The 22,378-nt window shown below is 47.2% G+C and overlaps 1 protein-coding gene across 5 annotated transcripts in view; it reads right to left on the minus strand.

Moving 5' to 3' along the window:
• C2CD2 (C2 calcium dependent domain containing 2) overlaps window positions 1-22,378 on the minus strand; it is a 70,840-nt gene that overhangs the window by 42,697 nt on the left and 5,765 nt on the right. For 4 of the 5 annotated variants that reach the window (XM_031665760.1, XM_031665758.1, XM_031665757.1 and 1 more), the window contains exon 2: window positions 16,251-16,349. The exons of the other annotated variant lie outside the window; for it this stretch is intronic. In XM_031665760.1, the coding sequence (XP_031521620.1) occupies window positions 16,251-16,349 (99 nt within the window). The remainder of the gene's footprint in view (window positions 1-16,250; window positions 16,350-22,378) is intronic. 5 annotated transcript variants of the gene reach the window in all.

Consider the following 22,378-nt stretch of genomic DNA (forward strand, 5'->3'; position numbering starts at 1 on the left):
AATATTTTTCACTGTCGTCACACTCTGAGACACCCAAGAAAAGAACTCCCAAGTAAAATGAAGGCAAAGACCCTTCACTAATCAAGGTGAGACCGCAAGCGAGTCTCGTCTCTGTAAATATTCTTTAAGACAGGATGCACTGGATAAAAAACACTATTTCTACTCTGGAACTGGGACTCAATTTAAAAAGTAAACTCCATTAGAGCTAAAGATTATCCCAATATCTACAACATTTAATCCTGTTTGCCCACTAATTCAAAATAAACGGCTAAAGATGTATTTTTATTTATATATTTTTGAGATGGAGTCTCACTCTGTCCCCTAAGCTGAAGTGCAGTAGCGCAATCTCGGCTCACCACAACCTCCACCTCACGGGTTCAAGCGATTCTCCTGCCTCAGCCTCCCAAGTAGCTCGGAATACGAGTGTGCCGCACCACGCCCAGCAAATTTTTGTATTTTTAGTAGAGACAGGGTTTCACCATGTTGGCCAGGCTGGTCTCAAACTCCTGACCTCAGCCTGCCTCAGACTCCCAAAGTGCTGGGATTACAGGTGTGAACCACCGCACCCGGCTTAAAAATAAATGTATGTATGTATGTATTTTGAGACAGAATCTCACTCTGTTGCCCAGGCTGGAGTGTGCTGGCGGGATCTCATTTCACCACAACCTCTGCCTCCTGGGTTCAAGCGATTCTCCTGCCTCAGCCTCCCGAGCAGCTGGGACTACAGGTGAGCACCACCACACCCGGCTAATTTTTGTGTTTTTTTTTTGTTTGTTTGTTTTTTTGAGACGGAGTCTCGCTCTGCCGCCCAGGCTGGAGTGCAATGGCCGGATCTCAGCTCACTGCAAGCTCCGCCTCCCGGGTTCACGCCATTCTCCTGCCTCAGCCTCCCAAGTAGCTGGGACTACAGGCACCCGCCAACACGCCCGGCTAGTTTTTTGTATTTTTTAGTAGAGACAGGGTTTCACCGTGTAAGCCAGGATGGTCTCGATCTCCTGACCTCGTGATCCACCCGTCTCGGCCTCCCAAAGTGCTGGGATTACAGGCTTGAGCCACCGCGCCCGGCCTAATTTTTGTATTTTTAGTAGTGACTGAGTTTCACTATGTTGGCCAGGCTGATCTCGAACTCCAGACCTCATGATCCACCCACCTTGGCCTCCCAATTTGCTGGGATTGCAGGTGTAAGCCACCGTGCCTGGCCCAAGATGTATTTTTATAAGAAATTCTCGCAGGGAACTGAGATGAAAAGGGTTGGAAACAAGATGGCGGCCAACCTCAAGAGCTGCTGTTTATCCTCTTCTGGGGGAGCCTCGACCACATGGGGCTCCTGCTCCAACCTGACTCCAACCCCACCCCCAGCAACACTCTCCCTCCCTTTTCTTGTTAGATACTTTAAACAAGGAAGCCTTTCAGTAATACGGCACTACAAGGAAGTGTTGTTAATGCATCACACGGTTTAATGTGGGCATTCTACAGTAGAAAGATGTTTGTGAATGTGTTCTCTTTCATCAAGTGTACACTAAAAGACATAAACAAGACAGTTCCTTTAACATGAAGGGCAGAAGGGAAGTGGGTCTTCTCCAGGCTGGCAGCTAGTGCTTCCTGACAGGGCCAGGCCGCTCGACCGCACCAACCTCCTACGCCCCGTGCTCTGTATTCCCACCAACCGACAAAACCTCGGGGCCACCACAGGTCTTTCGCTCTGTATCCTCCAGGCCAGAGTCAGGCTGCACCTGCAGGCTGGCTCGGCCCAGAATTCCATACACCATCATCCAGACGAACAGGTGGCCTTGTGGGAGTCCCATTCAGGGGCAGCATCTGCCCTGTATCTCAGAGGATGGGGTCTCCAACGAGGAACCTCCACCACCCACCCTAGGAAAGACCCTCATTCAAAACAATTTCACAACCTGTTAGCATTTTAGCATAAATTCCAGGTTCATGGAATACCCAGAATTTCAAATCATACAAAGCAAAGCAAAAAAAAAAAGACAACTGAGCTGAGCTTCCTGTTTACAGCTAGCTAGAGTGACAAATGTGGACAATTTTAAATCATGGTGCCCATACCAAACAAGCAGTCCCTTGAGTTATGGACAGGGCAGGGGACCGTCCCTCACCCCCCAACCCCGCAGCTCTCAAGGCATATTTCAGCATCAGGTAGAACACACGTGCACACAACACAACACACACACCCAGGGCAAGCTATGGGTTTCCCCTAGAGAGGATATGGAATAAGGTTCTGGGGGAAATTCTACACGATCGCCCAGTTCCGTCTGTAGCTGTGGTTTTACAGATGAAAAGGGTGATAATGCTGACCAGTTCTCCTTTCCCTATCTTCGTTGTCTTTTTTATGGTGAGGATGTGGTAGGGGCAAGAGCTTACGTGAAATAATAAAAGTGATAATATCACACCTGTAATCCCAGCGCTTTGGGAGGCCAAGGCGAGAGGATCACTTGAGTCCATGAGTGCAAAACGAGACTGGGCAATCTAGTGAGATCCCACCTCTACAAAAAATTAAAAAAATTAAAAAGTAATAAAAATGCAAAAAAAAAATCATACTAACAGCATGGTTTATTTTGTGCAGTAGCTCCATACCTTGGCCAAGTGACTGCACCTCTCTGCCTCAGTTTCTCCTTCTGTACAGTGGGATGATGCTTCTGACACAGGCTCGTTGTGAGCTCTCATGAGAATGGATACAAGCTCTATACCCAGGGCCTGGTCACACCTGATACCATCACATGCCACAACATGGCAGGTGCCAGGCGGGGTACTGCACGGGCACAGGCCTGCCCTGCTTCCTACAGCCCTGCTAGGGAGGGGCTTCTACAGCACGGACACAGAACCTGTGGCTCAGAGAGAGAAGGAAGTGCCCCAAACAAGCCCAGATCCAATCGGGGTCTCCCTGGCTTCTGACATGGGCCTTTCCCCAGGCTAGGTGGGTTATAACTTTTATTTAAAACTTTCAGTTCCAGCCGATCGTTATACCATGGGGAGCCTCCATTTATTTAGAAATGAAACTGAAAACACACAACTAAAGCATGTCCAGGACTCCTGGCTCCACACCATGCCAGGCGACATCACTCAAGTCTCCAAAGATCACAAAGTGATCAGCTCTTGCCTTCATCAGCAAGTTTTCCAAATGAATGTTAAGTTGAAAGCTACACTCACCATACTGTAACAAAAACGCAGGCAGTGGCTGCTAGCAGAGTACGATGAACAAGAGCAGGTCTGGTATAAAGACAGTGACTCTGCATTCCAAAGCTTAGCTTAGCGGAAGAACAGGCTTCTGCCTTAAGGGTACCACTCATATTTTGGGGCAGAAAGCAGGCACTTTCAAAAAGGGGCTTGGCATGAATGTCATGAAAGGGAAGAAGCGAGCAGGTGAGGGTTCACATAACTTGCTTTGGCACCTTATCTACTGAGTGTCCAAGCTGGTGACCGCTGGTGCCTTAGTGGGCAGGACTACGTTGTTACAGCTGAAACTCTTCCGGTGGGAGAGTTTGGTCATGGGCACACTTAGGGTTGTAAATCGACTGTTATCTCTCCAGGAAACCTCCCGGTGGGTGAGGGTTTCTTTCAGACCTCCTGAGCACATGGTTAGACGAGCTTTCCCGGTAGGCAGTGTCTGGTGAAAGGGAGGTAAGAGGCTATAATTGCATTTCTAAAGGGCTAAAAAGTGGGGAGCAGGGGGAAGTGGAGAAAAGAAAAGAGAAAAAATAATAATAAACAACAATAACTCATTCTCTTTTTCTTAGAAAATGGGGGTATTCAGGGCTGGGCACAGTGGCTCACACCTGTAATCCTAGCACTTTGGGAGGCCGAGGTGGGCAGATCATGAGGTCAGGAGATCGAGACCATCCTGGCTAACACGGTGAAACTCCATTTCTACTAAAAATACAAAAAATTAGCTGGGCGTGGTGGCGTGGGCCTATACTCCCAGCTACTCAGGAGGCTGAGGCAGGAGAATCACTTGAACCCGGGAGGCGGAGGTTGCAGTGAGCCAAGAATGTGCCATTGCACTCCAGCATGGGCGACAGAGCAAGACTCTGTCAAAAAAAACAAAACGGGGGTATTCCGTTACAACACTTCCTAAAAGAAATGCAACTCTTTTTCAGTGAGCGACCTGTCACAGCACAATTCCTAAGCGCTGACTCACATTCATGTTTTTACCGATGTGTGGACCTTGGACCCCCAGGGAAGGGAGCATGAAAAGCTCCTGGCCGGGCACGGTCGCTCAAGCCTGTAATCCCAGCACTTTGGGAGGCCGAGACGGGTGGATCACAAGGTCAGGAGATCGAGACCATCCTGGCTAACACGGTGAAACCCCGTCTCTACTAAAAAATACGAAAAAAAACTAGCCGGGCGAGGTGGCGGGTGCCTGTAGTCCCAGCTACTGGGGAGGCTGAAGCCGGTGAACCCGGGAGGCGGAGCTTGCAGTGAGCCGAGATCACGCTACTGCACTCCAGCCTGGGGGACAGAGCAAGGCTCCGTCTCAAAAAAAAAAAGAAAAAAGAAAAGCTTCTGAACCCTCATGTGCCAGGGAAGGGCTGTGGCTGCCCCTGCGGGGGAAGGGCTGGCTCTCAGGTGGCTTGAGATATGGATATAAGAATTTCCTTCTCCTAGGTCACACATTCTAGAGCAAATCTCTCCCACGACATGAGGAAAGACAACATAGGTAGAAACTTGCTGCTGTTGTGTAAGAATGTAATTAAAGTCTAGGAGAAATAAATGCGCTCGGTGCATGTTGGGACTAGAAGAGAATGCACAGAGAGCCCCCGGAGAAAAGTCTCAAGGCCATGCTTTGCTGCCTCCAAGCCAGCCCTCGCTGGAGCCCGCTCACAGGGGCTGCGGGCAGGAGCGTGCTTCCACACCTGGTCTGAGCAGATACCCTGCAAGGCAGGCACCCAGGAGAATTCCCTCAGGAAAATGCCACAGCCCTGCAGGGCTTGCCGCCTGTGATAAATATGTGTTTGGTCTTTGTTCCTGATGCCTGGCACAAAGCTCTTAAAACCCTTGGAATCTCCCAAGAGATGAGAGAGTCTTTTGAGAAAAGTGCCTTTTTTTTTTTTTTTTTTTTTTTTTTTTTTGAGATGGAGTCTTGCTTGCTCGCTCGCCAGGCTGGAGTGCAGTGGCGCAATCTCGGCTCACTGCAATCTCTGCTTCCCAGATTCAAGCAATTCCCCTGCCTCAGCCTCCCAAGTAGCTGGGACTACAGCAGGTGCGTGTCACCACACCCAGCTAATTTTTTGTATTTTAGTAGAGATGGGGTTTCACCATGTTGGCCAGGATGGTCTTGATCACCTGACCTCGTGATCCACCTGCCTCAGTCTCCCAAAGTGCTGGGATTACAGGTGTGAGCCACCACGCCTGGCCAAGTGTCTTTTATATGCTAACAAGAGGGCTGTTGGGGGGACCCCAGATAGCATCAGGATGGGGGCTGGTCACTTGAGAAACTTTGAGCCCCACCTCCAGCATCCCACCACCTCATCTCCGGCATCCCACCACCCCACCTCCAGTACCCCACCACCCCATCTCCAGCACCCCATCTCCAGCACCCCACCACCTCACCTCCAGCATTCCACCTCCCCACCTCCAGCACCCCATCTCCAGCACCCCACCACCGCACCTCCAGCATTCCACCTCCCCACCTCCAGCACCCCATCTCCAGCACCCCACCACCGCACCTCCAGGGAGGGCAGAGGGGCCAGAGGCTGCATTCAATCACCTATGGCCAATGATGTAATCAATCACACCTAGGGAATGAAGCCTCCATAAAAACCCTGAAAGGACAGGTTCGGGGAGCTTCCAAGGTGGTGAACACATCAAGGTGCCGCACAGGTGGTTCGCCCAGGCAGGGCATGAAGCTGCTGGAGTCCCTGCCCTCCCTCTCCACCCACCTAAGCATCCCTTCGACGTGGCCAATTCTGAGTCATATCCTTCCTAATAAACTAGTAATAGTAAGAAAACTGTTTTCCTGAGTTACGTGCTGTGAGCCGCTCTAGTAAGACATGTGAACCTCAGGGGGTAGGTTGGGGAAATCTCCGATCTACAGTCAGAAGAACGGGGGCAACCTAGAGCTTATGCCTGGTGTCTGAAGTGGGGGCAGTCTTGTGGGACCCGGCCCTGGGCCTGTGGGATCTGTGTTAAGTCTCAGTAATGTCAGAATGGAGTTGAAGTGTAGGACACCCGGTTGGCATCAGAGCTGAAGAACTGAGAGTTGGTGTGAGAAAAACTCGCACACATTTGGTGTCCAAAGTGTTGTGAGTAAACATAGTTGAGACCGCTCCGCACCGCAGCCGCGGCTGGGCCGGGTGTGGACTCCGCACTTCTCCATCGTTGGTCCTGCGGGATGACTCAAGTTGCTTCAAGCTCTGGAAGACCTCACTCTGTGTAGACTATGCAGAGAGGGTCTAGCAGATGAACCAGATATTTGCAAAGGTGATGACTTGGACACACAGAGGCCTTCAGGGGTGGCAAGAGGAAGTCCAAGAAAAGGGCATCCAGTAGCCAGGGCAGCCGGTTCCACTGGGAGAGCGACCCACAGGGAGACTCCAGATGGAACACCAGTCAGGCGTTTGTCGACGGAGAGGAGGTGGGGAGTTCAGGCCAGCCAGTCCCCAGCCTTATCCCACTGATCAGAGATGGCATTATATAACAGACAGGCAGGGTTCCGGCGGCCTTGTCCCTGTCTTGGCTCAAATGCCAACCACATGTCCCTTGTCAAGGCTGAGTAGAAAGATGAGGAAGATGCAACCTGACACCACGGTGTGAGCTTTGAAAGGGAGGGGCAATGCCCTGGAATGAGAACTTCCTATTTCTTTACTTTCTCTTATTTGTCACAGGTCCTCAAGTTCTGTTACAGTTTTTTTTTCCTTCTCAAGAATTATGCCCAGCTGAGGGAACACGAGGCGGTGCTGACACGGAATTCAGTGCAAATTTGGAGACCACGGGGGTGTGTGGCTTAGATACCAGAGAAGAAGAACACCATTGTGAACCCGGTGCCCTACACGGCAGTTCTAGAGCTGAACTCACAGAACAGTATTAACAAAAAGAGGCCTTGCTGTCTTATCATTTTCATTTAACGCATGATAAGCAGTGTCTCACCCTGGACATTTTACAAGAGATTAAGCTGGCTGGATGCCTTTGCAAAAACAGTGCCCTAAAAATGTGTCATGTTTGGCCAAGATGCTCGACCAAGAATGGAAAAGGCCATGTACAGAATCCAAGTACCCGAGGGTGTTCTACTCCTTATTGACCCTTCCCAGGAGCCCGGGCAGATCCCAACAGGACTTCCTCCTTGTGGTGTGCACAGGATCCAGGCTGGCAAGAGCGACCGGGCTCCTCCTCCCACACTCACAGCCCTGTGAAAGGGGAGGGGAGGGGAGGGGACCCGTCTACCCAACCGGTGGGCTCACTCCACCTCAAAGGACAGCACGAGCCACAGCCAGGACAAGGCAGTGGCAAGGGCTCCTTTCCTCATTTGGCCACAAAAACATAAAAGTCAAGAGCTATGCGGAACATTGTTGCAAAAGAAAACAAGAGTCTGCTGTGTGCTTTTTCTCTGGCAGGAAAAACTTGCAAGAACACGGTTAACAGCAGCCCCATCCCAGCAGGCGGGAGCAGGAGGTCAATAGTTAAAAAATAATAATAATCAAAGTTGGGACATTTTTATTTTTAACTTTTTAATGAGCATGAACTATTTCTGTAATTGTATCAAAACAAATGCAATTTAATCATCCACTTTCACCGGGTGAGGTAGCTCATACCTATAATCTCAGCACTTTGGGAGGCAGAATACGATGGATTACTTGAGCCCAGGAGTTCAAGACCAACCTGGGCTACAAAGTGAGACACCATCTCTACAGAAAAAATAAAAAACTAGCCAGGCATGGTGGTGCGTGTCTGTAGTCCCAGCTACTCAAGAGGCTGAGGCAGGAGGACTGTTGAGCCCAGGAGGTCAAGGCTGCAGTGAGCAGTGTCTGTGCCAATACACTCCAGCCTAGGTGACAGAGTGAAACTCTGTCTCAAAAAATAAAAAGTAGTCCATTTCCTAAGGTTGCTTTTCTGACAATATGTATCAAGATCCTTAAAAATGCACATACTCTTTCTCAAGTACCTCTACTCTTCTACGTCTAGGAACAGTGAAGAAATAAACACATGAGCAAAAATAACAATAGAGGTAGGTGAAAATATTGAGCCCAGCACAGGCTTGGCATTGCTCCATGTGCTGTACCTGCAGTAACTCACTCCATCCTCACAGCCTGTCTAGGGGGTGGAGAGTATCCTCTACCTTTACAGGTAAGAAGCCGAGCCACACAAGGAACCCTGCTCCTAACCAGGACAACACGGCTGCTGCTTCACAGCCTTGACTCGTGTTTTGTTTTGTTTTGTTTGTTTTTTCTGAGTGGAGTCTAGCTCTGTCGCCCAGCCTGAAGTGCAATGGCACAATCTCGGCTCACTGCAACCTCTGCCTCCCAGGTTCAAGCAATTCTCCTGCCTCAGTCTCCCAAGTATCTGGGATTACAGGCATGTACCACCACGCTCAGCTAATTTTTGTAATTTTAGTAGAGACGGGGTTTCACCATATTGGCCAGGCTGGTCTCAAACTCCTGACCTCGTGATCCACCTGCCTTGGCCTCCCAAAGTGCTGGGATTACAGGTATGAGCCTACGCGCCCGGCTAGCCTTGACTCTTATGCGTTCATTCATTAGAATTTTTGAGGAATTTTAGTGACATGGGGGAAAGAATATAAATGGAATATAGTGTAAATTGTAGCAAAAAATAAATGCAGAAGAAAAAGACTGGCAATGCACACCAACACAGGAACAGAGCTAATCACCAGTTCACGCAACTACCGTGCGTTTTTATTAAATATTCTTCTGTGTTTTTCAAGTTTTCATCAATGAACTTGTATTGATTTTATGATAATAGCAGAATTCCTATGTTTGAGACAGAACAGACCCATGACAGCCTGAGGTCTGAACTTGCCAGAGCCTGTGAGTATCTGCAAACTGCAGCATGCCCGTCTGTGCTTGCTGAAGCCTGACCTCCACAGCTAGAAAAGTCCTGACACCGAGGGCTGGGCGCAGTAGCTCACGCCTGTAATTCCAGCACTTTGGGAGGCCCAGGCGGGCGGATCATGTGGATCAGCCTGGCCAACATGGTGAAACCCCATCTCTACTAAAAACACAAAAATTCGCCAGGCATGGTGGTGTGCACCTGTAATCCCAGCTACTCAGAAGGCTGAGGCAGGAGAATCGCTTGAATCCGGGAGGTGGAGGTTGCAGTGAGCCGAGGTTGCGCCACTGCACTTCAGCCTGGGTGACAGAGCAAGACAGCAAGACTCTGTCTCCAAAAAAAAAAATGTCCTGACTCCTTGAATGGTGTTGGGAAAGCTGGCTACCCACATGCAGAAGAATGAAATCAGACCCTTATCTCACACATATACAAAAATCAACTCAAAATGCATGAAGAACTTAAATGTGAGACCAGAAACTATAAAACTACTAGAAAAAAACACAGAAGGAAAGCTTTAAGACATTGGATTGGGCAATGATTTTTTTTGGTATGATCCCCAAAAACACAGGCAACAAAAACAGACAAACGGGATTGCATCAAACTAAAAACTCTGCACAGCCAAGGAACCATCAACGGAGTGAAGAGACAGCCTATGGAATGGAATCACATATTTCCAAAGCGTATGTTTGATAAGTGGTTAATATCCAAAATAAATAAACAACTCAAATAGCTCAACAGCAAGAAAACAAATAACCCAATTAAAAAATGGGCAAAGGACCTGAATAGACGTTTCTTAAAACGAGACATACAGATGGCCAACAGGTCTCTGAAAAAATGCTCAACATCACTAATCATCAGGGAAATGCAAATCAAAGCCACACGGAGATATCACGTCAAACCTGTGAGAATAGCTATTAGCAAAAATATGAGCGATAACAAGTGCTGGTAAGCACATGGAGAAAAGGGAACCCCTGTGTGCTGTTGGTGACACTGTAAATTATTACGGCCATTACAGAAAACAATATGGAAGCGCCTTTAAAAACTAAACAGAGAACTAACATATGATCCAGCAATTCCACTACTGGGTATACTACTGACCCTTGAACAACATGGGTTTCCACTGCACAGGTCCACTAATACGTGGATTTTCTCCCACTTCTGCCACCCCTGCTACAGCATGACCAACCCCTCCTCTCCCTCCTCCTCAGCCTACCGAACGTGAAGACGATGAGGATGAAGACCTTTATGATGATTCACTTCCACTTAATGAATGGTAAATAGATTTTTTCTTCCATATGATTTTCTTTTCTTTTTTCTTTTTTTGAGATGGCATCTCGCTTTGTTACCCAGGCTAGAGTGCAGCAGCGCGATTTCAGCTCGCTGCAACCTCTTCCTCCCAGGTTCAAGCAATTCTCTGCCTCAGCCTCCTGAGTAGCTGGGATTACAGGCACCTGCCACTACGCCCGGCTAATTTTTTTGTATTTTTAGTAGAGACAGGGTTTCACCAAGTTGGCCAGGCTGGTCTTGAACTCCTGACCTCATGATCCACCCGCCTCGGCCTCCCAAAGTGCTGGGATTAAAGGCGTGAGCCACCACGCCCGGCCCATATGGTTTTCTTAATAACATTATTCTCTAGCTTACTTCATTGTAAGAATAGAGTAATACAGATAACATACAAAATATATGTCAATTGACTACATTATCAGTAAGGCTTCTGGTCAACAGTAGGCTATTAGTAGTTAAGTTTCTGTGGAATCAAAAGTTATATGTGGAGGTTTTTTTGTTTTTTTTTTTTTTGAGATGGAGTCTTGCTCTGTCACCCAGGCTGGAGTGCAGTGGTGCGATCTCAGTTCACTACAAGCTCCGCCTCCTGGGTTCACGCCATTCTCCTGCCTCAGCCTCCTGAGTAGCTGGGACTACAGGCGCCCGCCACCACGCCTGGCTAATTTTTTGTATTTTTAGTAGAGACGGGGTTTCACCGTGTTAGCCAGGATGGTCTCGATCTCCTGACCTTGTGATCCACCCGCCTCAGCCTCCCAAAGTGCTGGGATTACAGGCGTGATCCACCGTGCCCGGCCTATATGTGGATTTCTGATGGCACAAGGGGTCAGTGCCTGTAACCCTCATGCTGTTCAAGGGTCCATTATAGATCCAAAGGAAATAAAATCAGTATGTTAAAAAGATACCTGGAGCATTATTCAAAACAGCCAAGAGATGGAATCAACCTGAGTGTCCATCAACAGATGAATGGATAAAGAAAATGTGGCAGATATACACAATGGAATATTAGCCTTAACAATGAAGAAAATCCTGTCATTTGCAACAACATGGATAAACCTGGAGGACATTACGTTAAGTGAAATAAGTCAGGCACAGAAAGACAAATTCCACGTGATCTCACTTATAAGTAGAATCTTAAAAAGTTAAACTCAAAGAAACCAAGAGCAGAATGGTGGTTACCAGGGGCTAGGGAGTTGGGGACACTGGGGAGGTATTGGTTAAAGGATACCAAATTTCAGTTAGAAGTTCAAGAGATCTATTGCATACCATGGTGACTAAAGTTAGTAACAATACATTATATACCTGAAAATTGCTAAAAGAGTAGATTTTAAATTTCTAACCACACAAAATGTTAAGTATATGACATCATCCACATGTTAGATTTAGCCATTCCACATGTATATATATATCAAAACATCAAGATGCATACCACAAATATGTACAATTTTTGTCAATTAAAAAAATAAATTTTAAAAAGAAAATAAAGTCATTGACACCTGACAAGGATTGACAAATCATAGCTCAGGTAAAGGAAGGGTAAACAAATTAAACAAAGCTTGCTATGTGAAATAATGAAAGCTTAAGAAATCTCTATACCCTTCCACATCTTTTATTATTGTGGTAAAATATACATAACATAAAATTGACCATTTTAGCCATTTTTGAGTGCACAGTTCAGTGGCATTAAGTCCATTCACTTTGTTGCATCAACCATCATCACCATCCACCTCCAGAAGCTGCATCTTCCCAGACTGAAACTCTGTCCTCACTAAGCACTACGTCCCCACTTTCCTCCCCCAAGCACCTGGCACGCACCATTCCACTTTCTGTCTCTCTGAATCAGGCTACTCTAGGGACCGCTAAGAAGTGGACTCATACAGCATTTGTCCCTTCACATCTGGCTTATTTCACTGAGCATAATGTCCTCAAGGTTCATTCATGTTATAGCCTATGTCAGAATGTCCTTCCTTTCTTTTTTTTTTTTTCCTCTTTTTTGAGATGGAGTCTCGCTTTGTCACCCAAGCTGGAGTGTAGTGGCATAATCTCAGCTCACTGCAACCTCCGCCTCCCAGGTTCAAGCGATTCTCCTGCCTCAGCCTCCTAAGTAGCTAGGATTACAGGCGCGCACCAACACGCCCAGCTAACTTTTTGTGTATTTTTAGTAGAGATAGGGTTTCATTATGTTGGCCAGGCTGGTCTCGAACTCCTGACCTCGTGATCTGCCCACCTCGGCCTCAAAGTGCTGGGATTACAGGCTTGAGCCATGGTGGCCGGCCTAGAATGCCCTTCCTTTCTATGGCTGAATTCTATTCCATTTCCTTATCCATTTGCCTATCAGTGAGCCCTTGGGTGGCTTCCACATTTCAACCGTGTTGAAAAATGTTCCTATGGTCATGGCTGTACAAATACAATGCTGTTTTTAACTTCTAATTTACATGTACTATTTTTGTCATGTCCATTTCTGGAATTGTATTTATTAAAGGGATTACAATTGAATCACCTACTGTCTCAGGCCACTTTTCTGGCAATATGAAGTTTTTTTAAAGATACAGTCTTGCTATTTCCACAGCTCCGCTTCCTCCACTCTCTGTCCAGGCCAGGCCTGAACATTCCACTCCTCTCTTTACTGGGAAAGCACCGGAAAACCCCATACAGAAACCACCCAGCCATAAAGGGATTCAGTCCGTATTTGCCACAAATAGAGAGGGTGCGCGCCACCCGGGAAGGCACTTCCAAAGCAGCGGGCTCCAGGAGGGCAGGCCCACGGCTCTCTGCGCCTCAGCTCCCCAGGTGTAAAATGGGCACTGGACCACCTGCCGCAGGGCCCTCCCAGCTCTCCAGGCTGTGCCAGGCTCAGCATCCTGCACTGCTGCCATGGGCTCCCTCCTGCAACCCCAGTATTTTCCAGTAACTTCCTCACATTCATTGCAAGGATTATGTAACAGTGTGGCTCCAGTGCTGACAAGGGTATGCAGGAAGGAGAGCTCTCCTATGCTGCTGGGGCAAAGAAAACCGGAACAGTACTTTGGTGACTGACTCAGGAATACTTGGCCAAGCTGAAGTGTGCACACCAGCGACCCGCCAGGCTCATGCCTTCTCTTGGGATCCTCCGGTGTTTGTCTGAGGAGTCGGGAGGCAATGAACAGACACAATCGCTGCAGCACTCTCTGTGCAGACTGAGCATCCCGAATCCAACAATCCCAAATCTGAAATGCTCCAAAATCTGAAACTTTTTGAGTGCCGATGTGATGCTCAAAGGAAATGCTCACTGGAGTATTTTGGATTCAGGATGCTTGACTAGTAAAAAATAATGCAAATATTCAAAAATCCAAAAAAAGATCTGATACCCAAAATACTCCTGACCCCAAGAATTTCAGATAAGGGATACTCAACCTGTACTTTCGAAAAAGAGAAAACAATTTAATTACCCAGTAATAGGAGATGGGTAAGTGAGCTCGGGTTCATCTGGAATCCTGAATTATAGCTGAAGCAAAATGAACAACAAAGAAAAGAACTACAAAAACTAACCTGGAGAAGTCTCAAAATTACAGTGATCTACATAGAGAAAGCTTGTGGCAAAAGTACATAAAAAATGATAAACATGTTAAACACACAAATACTCCAGCTGTCACAGGGATACGTGAGAGGTGGGGTGGAGGGGCCGGCAACACTCTCCTCCATCTGGGGCCACACGGGCGTCCCCTCCTTGCTGTCTGCTAAATGGCACCCACACACCTAACTTGATAATAAAATGCAGACAGAGGCCGGGCGCGGTGGCTCAAGCCTGTAATCCCAGCACTTTGGGAGGCCGAGACGGGTGGATCACAAGGTCAGGAGATCAAGACCATCCTGGCTAATACGGTGAAACCCCGTCTCTACTAAAAAATACAAAAAACTAGCCGGGTGAGGTGGTGGACGCCTGTGGTCCCAGCTACTTGGGAGGCTGAGGCAGGAGAATTGCATAAACCCAGGAGGCGGAGCTTGCAGTGAGCTGAGATCCGGCCACTGCACTCCAGCCTGGGCGACAGAGCGAGACTCTGTCTCAAAAAAAAAAAAATGCAGACAGAGCCATAAACATCATACAGCAACACAGGCAACATATAAACACAAGCTGAAAATGAAGAAAGAGCAGACCAACTTTAGAAGAACAGTCATCAGTGTAGGTAGGAAGAGGAGTAATAGAGGACGGAACTTCATTATAGATGATGCTTTCAAAAACAGATTATATACACATATGGGAAATATACATGTGAGTTATGGGGAAGGGGGGAAGCACTGATTTCTTCTTTTCCCTCCTAAAGTGAGACCATACCCTCATGTCTAACTGTAACTCTAGACTGTAAATTACAAATCAGTGCATTCAGCAGCCAACAAGAACATTGTATTTATCCACATGGAGCTGGTCTTTGGATTTGCTAGTTATGCTGAATATAACTGGCAAATAAACCATTTTTATTAACGGGGAAAATTCAGAGCCCAAGAGTAAGAAATACAATAATAATAACAACAACAACAATAATATAATGAGTACAAGGGTAAGACTTGTATTAAAGAGAAAATTTCAGCTGGTCATGGAGAATCACATCTATAATCCCAGCACTTGCTCCCAAAGGCTGAGGTGGGAGGATCACTTGAAACTAACAGTTCAAAACCAGCCTAGGTAACATAGCAAGACCCCATCTCTGCAAAAAAAGAAACAAAAATAATTAGCCAGGCACAGTGACACGCGCCTGTAGTCCCAGCTACTCAGGAAGCTGAGGCAAGAGGATCATTTGGGCCCAAAAGTTTAAGGGTACAGTAAGCTGATGCCCCTGCACTCCAACCTGGGCAATAGAGCGAGATCCCATCCCTAAAACAATACAAAACAAAACCAAAAAAGAGAGAAAATGTCTTAGGACTTATTTCAGAAGCTTTTATGCTTTATGGTATCTGATGAGTCTAGTAAGTTGAGCATATAAACTGTTAGCAACAGGAAAATGAATTCTACATAACATCTACATAGTTCATATATATGTAAACATATGTATATAAAACGAGATATATCATAATATATAAAGTCTACAACAGGATGTACATATTTGAGCAACAGATATCAGATGCCCTGAGATATGATTCACCTGTTGAAGCTGTACAAATCAATGGTTTTTAATATATTCACAGAGTTCTACAACTAACACCACCATCAATTCTAGAACATTTCATCCCCCCAACGTGAACCCCTCAGCCCATCAGCAGTCACTCTCCATTTTCCCCCAAGAGTCCCTCACCCAGGCCCTGGTAACATGAACCTCCTCTGTGTCTCTGCAGGTTTATCTACTCTGGATAGTTCATATAAATGGAATCACACAATACGAGGCTTTTTGTGTCCAGCTTTTTCTACTTGACACCTGATTTTCAGGGTTCATCCGCACTGGAGCGAGTGTCAGAATCTCGCTCCTTTTCAAGGCGGAATAACGTCCCATTATGTGGACGGATCACACTTTCTTCATCCACCCATCAGTTGACGGACCAGATGGTGGTTTTGATTTTTTTCCTACTGTAAAGGGTTCTGCGTTTTCGATGATTCTTTTTTTTTTTTTTTTTTTTTTTGAGACAGAGTCTCGCTCTGTCGCCCAGGCTGGAGTGCAGTGGCATGATCTCAGCTCACTGCAAGCTCCGCCTCCCGGGTTCATGCCATTCTCCTGCCTCAGCCTCCAGAGTAGCTGGGACTACAGGTGCCCGCCACCGCGCCCGGCTAGTTTTTTGTATTTTTTTAGTAGAGACGGGGTTTCACCGTGTTAGCCAGGATGGTCTCGATCTCCTGACCTCGTGATCCGCCCGTCTCGGCCTCCCAAAGTGCTGGGATTACAGGCTTGAGCCACCGCGCCCGGCCCAATGATTCTAAACAAAGCAAACTGCCCATCCCCGGCACCAAGTTCACTTCCTCCTGCAGGGAAAGGGGCTCCCGGGCTCACCTTCTCCTCGGCCGACCTGAGCACACTGGAGACCTCCTGCACTGCCAGCTCCAGGGGCTGCTGCCGCGGGTCCTCCTCAAAGGACAGGAAAGGCGGGCCCTGGAACAGAGGAGTGGCATGAGGAGGGGCATGCACAGGAGGGGCTGCATCTTTTAAATTACGTATCTGTTTAAAATTCTGAAAAATTAAGAAAATGTACTAACACGTCTTTCTGTTAACCCTGTGCTTCTAAATAGCAGCAGCGGCTAAATATCAGTAGGTTTGCACATCCAAGGAGCAGCTGCTGATGGCTTGTGCTCAGTGCGCAGGATTCAGTTATAGGAGAAGGCTGGGAAAGGACAGGCACCCAGGAGCGAAGCTGAAGATGCTGCAGGAAGCCTGTGAAGGGCATTCGGAATCTTCCTGCTGACAGCATAAGGAAAGAAACAGACTCTCGGGGCAGGGCCGCTTCGTGCACATTAGAGGATCTGTGGCTCTAGCGGTCACCTTGGCCGGCACAGTGGGCTCCGGCTGTGCCCTCCCTGACTGCTAGGGACGGTCCTCTACTCTGGTCTAGGAGAGGCACCTCTCCCTGTTGCGTGTGGTTGCTGTGGCACGGTTACTTAGGGTTCCCCCATTCTCTTCTCCTACCCCCTAGGCCTGGTCTCTGCCTGGGATCTGAGAGGGTGACCAAGGTTCCTTGGCTGGAAATGAGCCCAGCTGGTGGCTGCCCACAGCGTAGACTCCTTGGCTCCTACTTCACAGCTCTCTGGAGCCACCTGGCCCCAAGGTTCACCTTTGCCCATGGCTCTGCATGTTCCCCCAGCATCCTTTCAGGAAACTCGGTCAGCTCATGTCTGTTCTGGTTCTTCCAATTAAAAATCTCCAAGCAAGGCCAGGCATGGTGGCTCACACCTGTAATCCCAATACTTTGGGAGGCCAAGGCGGGCAGATCACTCAAGGCCAGCAGTTCAAGACCAGCCTGACCACATGGCAAAACCCTGTCTCTACCAAAAATACAAAAATTAACTGGGTGTGGTGGCACACATGGGTAATCCCAGCTACTCAGGAAGCTGAGGCACAAGAATCACTCGCACCCAGGAAGTGAAGGTTGTATTTAGCTGGATCACACTCCAGCCTGGGCGACAGAGCAAGGCCCTGTCTCAAAGAGAAAGAATTAAATCCCCAAACAAGAGATGCACAATTAAATAAACAGGACCACAAGGCAACAAGACCAACGTTTTATAACAAAGAAACCAGGGTTTATGTGGCCAGCCAAGTCTTGCTCTTTCAAAACTAAGCTCTCGAAAGGCCAAATGTGTATTGCCAACGACACAACCCCACATTGAAATTCTCCTTGAACTCTGTTCCTGACATGGTGTAGAAAGCACATCAGGTTTAAGTAAGCTCCGACTGGGTGGTTAAAAAACACGCAGCCCCACAGGCTCCCATTGTATCTCATCTCCACCGCAGTGAGCTAGGTGCAGCTACAAGGCATGACCGAGGGTGGGAGACGGGAAGCGGTGTAAAACCGTGCCATGGCGATTCCAGCAAGCATGGTGTAAGTGAGCAAGCAATGAGGTTATGCTGAGGCTATTTCTTAAGAATTCCCAATGACCCAAGTAAACCTAAAAGCGACAGAACATTTTGATTTATACACTTCTAACCTCACCCTGTTCTTGCACTATCTACCTCATCCCAAAAAAATCAGCAAAGAATTAAATGCACTACTCAACAGGGATGAAATCACAGTTTCAGGGCTGCTCTGCTGGCATTCTCTGTGGTGGGAGCTTGTTTGGGTGGGACCTGCTGGCCAGGGCCACGCTGTGAGCTTGGTGATGAGACAGTTCTGTGCACCAGGCTCTCTGGCCTGAGAGAACAGAACCCAGCACAGAGAACAGTGCCAGGCAGAGAACCATGAGCAGGCAACATGCCAGCCGCTCGGAGGATGCAGTGGAGAAACAATGTACCTTCTGTAGTAGTCTAAAGATACGACGTTGCCCTACACCAGCCTAGGTGCAGACGCATGCTCCCCTGGGGCAGCAGATGCAGTGTTTACCCTCTTCCCTTGCTACCTTCTGAATTCAAACCTTGAAAAGAGTTTGCAGCCGGGTACGGTGGCTCACGGCTGTAATCCCAGCACTTTGGGAGGCCGAGGCGGGCGGATCACAAGGTCAGGAGATCGAGACCATCCTGGCTAACATGGTGAAACCCCATCTCTACTAAAAATACAAAAAAATTAGCCAGGCTTGGTGGCAGGTGCCTGTAATCCCAGCTACTCGGGAGGCTGAGGCAGGAGAATGGCGTGAACCCGGGAGGCGGAGCTTGCAATGAGCCGAGATCACACCACTGCACTCCAGCCTGGGCAACAGAGCGAGACTCCATCTCAAAAGAAAAAAAAAAAAAAAAAAGAGTTTGCTGGGAAACTTAAGGTCAAGGGGTGGTCTCACAAAGAAAATGAATTATTAAGAGAGATTGCTTTTCCTTTTCTGATCTGCCAAGTCCTTGAGTTTCAGGAGCAGGGTGTGCCTGCCTGCCACACACAACCACAAATTCAGGTATCTCTGCCTCTCTGCTGCTGTGTCAATGCTGAGAGAACCCTTATTCCAGACCCCAGTCCACTTAAAGGAAGACTTTGTGTCCACATGGAAAAAGAAACACACAAGAATTGCCAGGAAAACACTGAAAAAGGAAGACAAGGGTAACTAGCTCCACCAGATATTAAAATAGACTACAGAAACCCCATAATTAAAACTGTGTGGCTCTGGTGCACCAACAAACACATGCACTACAAATGAACTATAACCACCCTGAAGGGGATGGGAAAAACACATGCACTACAAATGCACTATAACCACCCTGAAGGGGATGGGAAAAATACAGATATAACCTAAGAAGCTTGGAAAACTGCATCTTGACTGCACATAAATGCTGTAATCCAGTAAATGTGTTTCATAGGTTGGGAACTCAGAAACTACTTTATGCATATACTAGAACTGAACATATAAGTAGTAAGTAAATAAGACAGCAGATGTCCAATGTCTTACTCTTGGAGAAGGGAGTTAAGAATAAGAAAGAGAAAAAACTAAAATGAACTCTGTTGGATTAGAACCCAAGGTGCAGGATACAATCATGATTATTAAGATAAATGCAGTGAGAAATACACAGAAATATAGACACACACACACATGTTGGTATACACATGTATGTTTGCTATTGCTGAACACTGAAGCACTGAAGAGGAGCAATGAGAACCAAGCGGTAATGAACACACCCAATGCCTAGGTCTTGGTTTCTAAACACTTCTCCAATAAAAGGAATCAGGGCTGCTTGAAGAAGTGGCTGAATCCAGGGCCTGTGGGGAGCCAAAAACAAACATTTTGTGGAAACATGAAGGAAATGAAAAAAAAAAAAAAAGTGGGCTTGATGGAAGAACACAAGAGGCTACTCTCAAAGGAGCACCCTGATGGCCCAAAGGAGAACAACTTAAGCAACTGATTTGGTTTGGCTCTGTTTGTAATCCCCACGTGTCAAGGGAGGGCCCTGTAATCCCCATCTGTAGAGGGAGGGAGGTGACTGGATCACGGGGCGGTCTCTCCCATGCTGTCCTCATGATAGTGAGTTCTCACAAGATCTGATGCTTTCATAAGTGTTTGGAAGTTCCTCCTTCCTTCTTCCCTCTCCTGCCACCTTGTGAAGAAGGTGCCTGCTTCCCCTACCACCATGATTGTAAGTTTCCTGAGGCTTCCCCAGCCATGTGGAACTGTGAGTCATTAAATGTCTTTCCTTTATCAATTACCCACTCTCAGGGAAGTCCTTCAAAGCAGTGGGAAAACAAACTGATACAACAATATAATAAATAGTGATAGTATGGGATTATAACCCACAGAATAAAATACATACCCATTGAGTCTATATTGAGCTAAACAATCAAATAAATATCTCATTGGAGGAGAAATGACAGATCTCTCCTGCAGTAGAGTTCCAAATAATAAAGAGAGCAAGGAAGGGGAAACAGAAAGTCACCATCAAGCAAATTGCACCTTCGTCATCACTGCACACAAGATATATCAATGGTTGTGAAATCAGTAAGGAAAAGTTTGAGGAGCGATGGGATCTGCACAGGCTCAAAGTATGTCCCCACACTACCTGTTAACTACAGCAGGAAAGATATAAGGAGGTGGCATGATGTGGATCTGTGTCCCTGCCCAAATCTCATCTTGAATTGTAATCTCCAGTGTTGCCAGAGGGGCCTGGTGGGGGGTGACCAGATCATGGTAGGGGGACTTCTCATGAATGGTTTAGCACCATCCCCACGTGGTACTGTACATTGAGTGAGTTCTCATGAGATCTGGTTGTTTAAAAGTGTGTAGCACCTCCTGCCTCTTTCTCTCCCTCCTGCTCTGGGTCATAGAAGATGAGCCTGCTCCCCTTCACCTTCCACCATAATTGTAAGTTTCCTGAGGCCTCCCCAGAAGCAGAATCTGCCATGCTTCCTGGACAAGCAGAACCATCAGTCAATTAAACCTCTTTTCTTATAAACTACCAGTCTCAGGCATTTCTTTCTGGCAATGCAAGAATAGACTAATACAGGAGGAGACATAAAATACAAGAGGATGACCCCAGCAGAACTCACCTTAACCAAGGCACCAAGCTCAGCATCCACTGCAACAAGACACACTGACGTCACAAGCCCCAGACACAGTGCACACCACTTCTGTGGTTTGTATAACCTCACTCCAACCATATGAAAATGCCAGGCAAATGGAAAGATAGTCAGCAAAATAATGATCAATAGTCTTCAGTTATCAAGGTCATAAAAAACAAAGGAAGACTGAGAAACCCTGACAGACTGCAGGTGATGAAGAAGTCACAACTCAACGCCACAGGTACCCTTAATGGGAACCTAGAACAATACAAGGAGACAGGTGGAAAACTGGTGAAATTCAAAGAAGGCCTTCGCTTTAGTCATTAGGCATTGTGACAATGTTAATCTTTCTTTCTTTCTCTCTCTTTCTTTCTTTCTTTCTTTCTTTCTCTCTCTCTCTCTCTCTTTCTCTTTTTCTTTCTCTCTCTCTCTTTTTTTGAGACAGAGTTTCACTCTTGTTGCCCAGGCTGGAGTACAATGGCACAATCTTGGCTCACTGCAATCTCTGCCTCCCGGGTCAAGCGATTCTCCTGCCTCCGCCTCCCAAGTAGCTGGGATTACAGGCACATGCCACCGCACCCAGCTAATTTTGTATTTTTAGTAGAGATGGGGGTTTCTCCATGTTGGTCAGGCTGGTCTTGAACTCTTGACCTCAGGTGATCCACCCGCCTCAGTCTCCCAAAGTGCTGGGATTACAGGCGTGAGCCATCGCGCCTGGCCTAAATTTCTTGAATTATTACATTACATTAATCTTATTGTGTTACAAATCATAGTAACATGGCACCAATGTTAATTTCTTGGTTCTGATCATTGAGCTGTGGTTATGCAAGGCTGAGCGACGAATATATGGAAGCTAAATCATTTTTTTTCAACTTTTCTGTGAAAGCAGTTCAAAATAAAAAGTTTAAAAAATACGACTTTAAAGAGAGCAGCCTACCTTTATTGTCTCACTAGGTACCAGGCATTTTGCTAAATGCCTCGCACAGATCTGATCTCACCGCTAGGAGAGTGGATTTTGTTTTCTGGATTGAACCCAAAATTTTCCCTCGTGCAGGTGATGCACAGAGACTCTCCCAGGATCGCACAGCTGGGAGGGCAGAGCTGGAGCACCAAGCAAACCCACACCCAGCTCCACAGCTTCCCCACAGGCTCTTGCACGGGCTGAAGAAGTGCCTTCCCTCCTCGGCAACCTACCAGGGGCCCGCGGGAATGGAAGTTAGCGTTGGGGGAATTTTAGTTGATGTGAACACTACACCCACACTTTCCTGAATTCCTGTCTTGTTGGGAGAATGGGTGAGTGCAAAGAACAAACTGAACTGGCGCCTATTCCTGGGTTTTGCATTGATGACTTGCAAAGTCATCAGAGCCTCCTTTAATGTTGATGCTTTAGAAGCGAAAAACAAAGCACATTAAACAGCTTGTTTTGCCCAGGCCTGGCCGGCTCCCAAGACAGAAGGCCTGAGTCCAGATGGAGGAATGGGCATCACCACTGTTTCTCCTC

The sequence above is a fragment of the Papio anubis genome, chromosome 4, assembly GCF_008728515.1.
Source record: "Papio anubis isolate 15944 chromosome 4, Panubis1.0, whole genome shotgun sequence".
In the NCBI taxonomy this organism is placed as follows: Eukaryota; Metazoa; Chordata; class Mammalia; order Primates; family Cercopithecidae; genus Papio; species Papio anubis.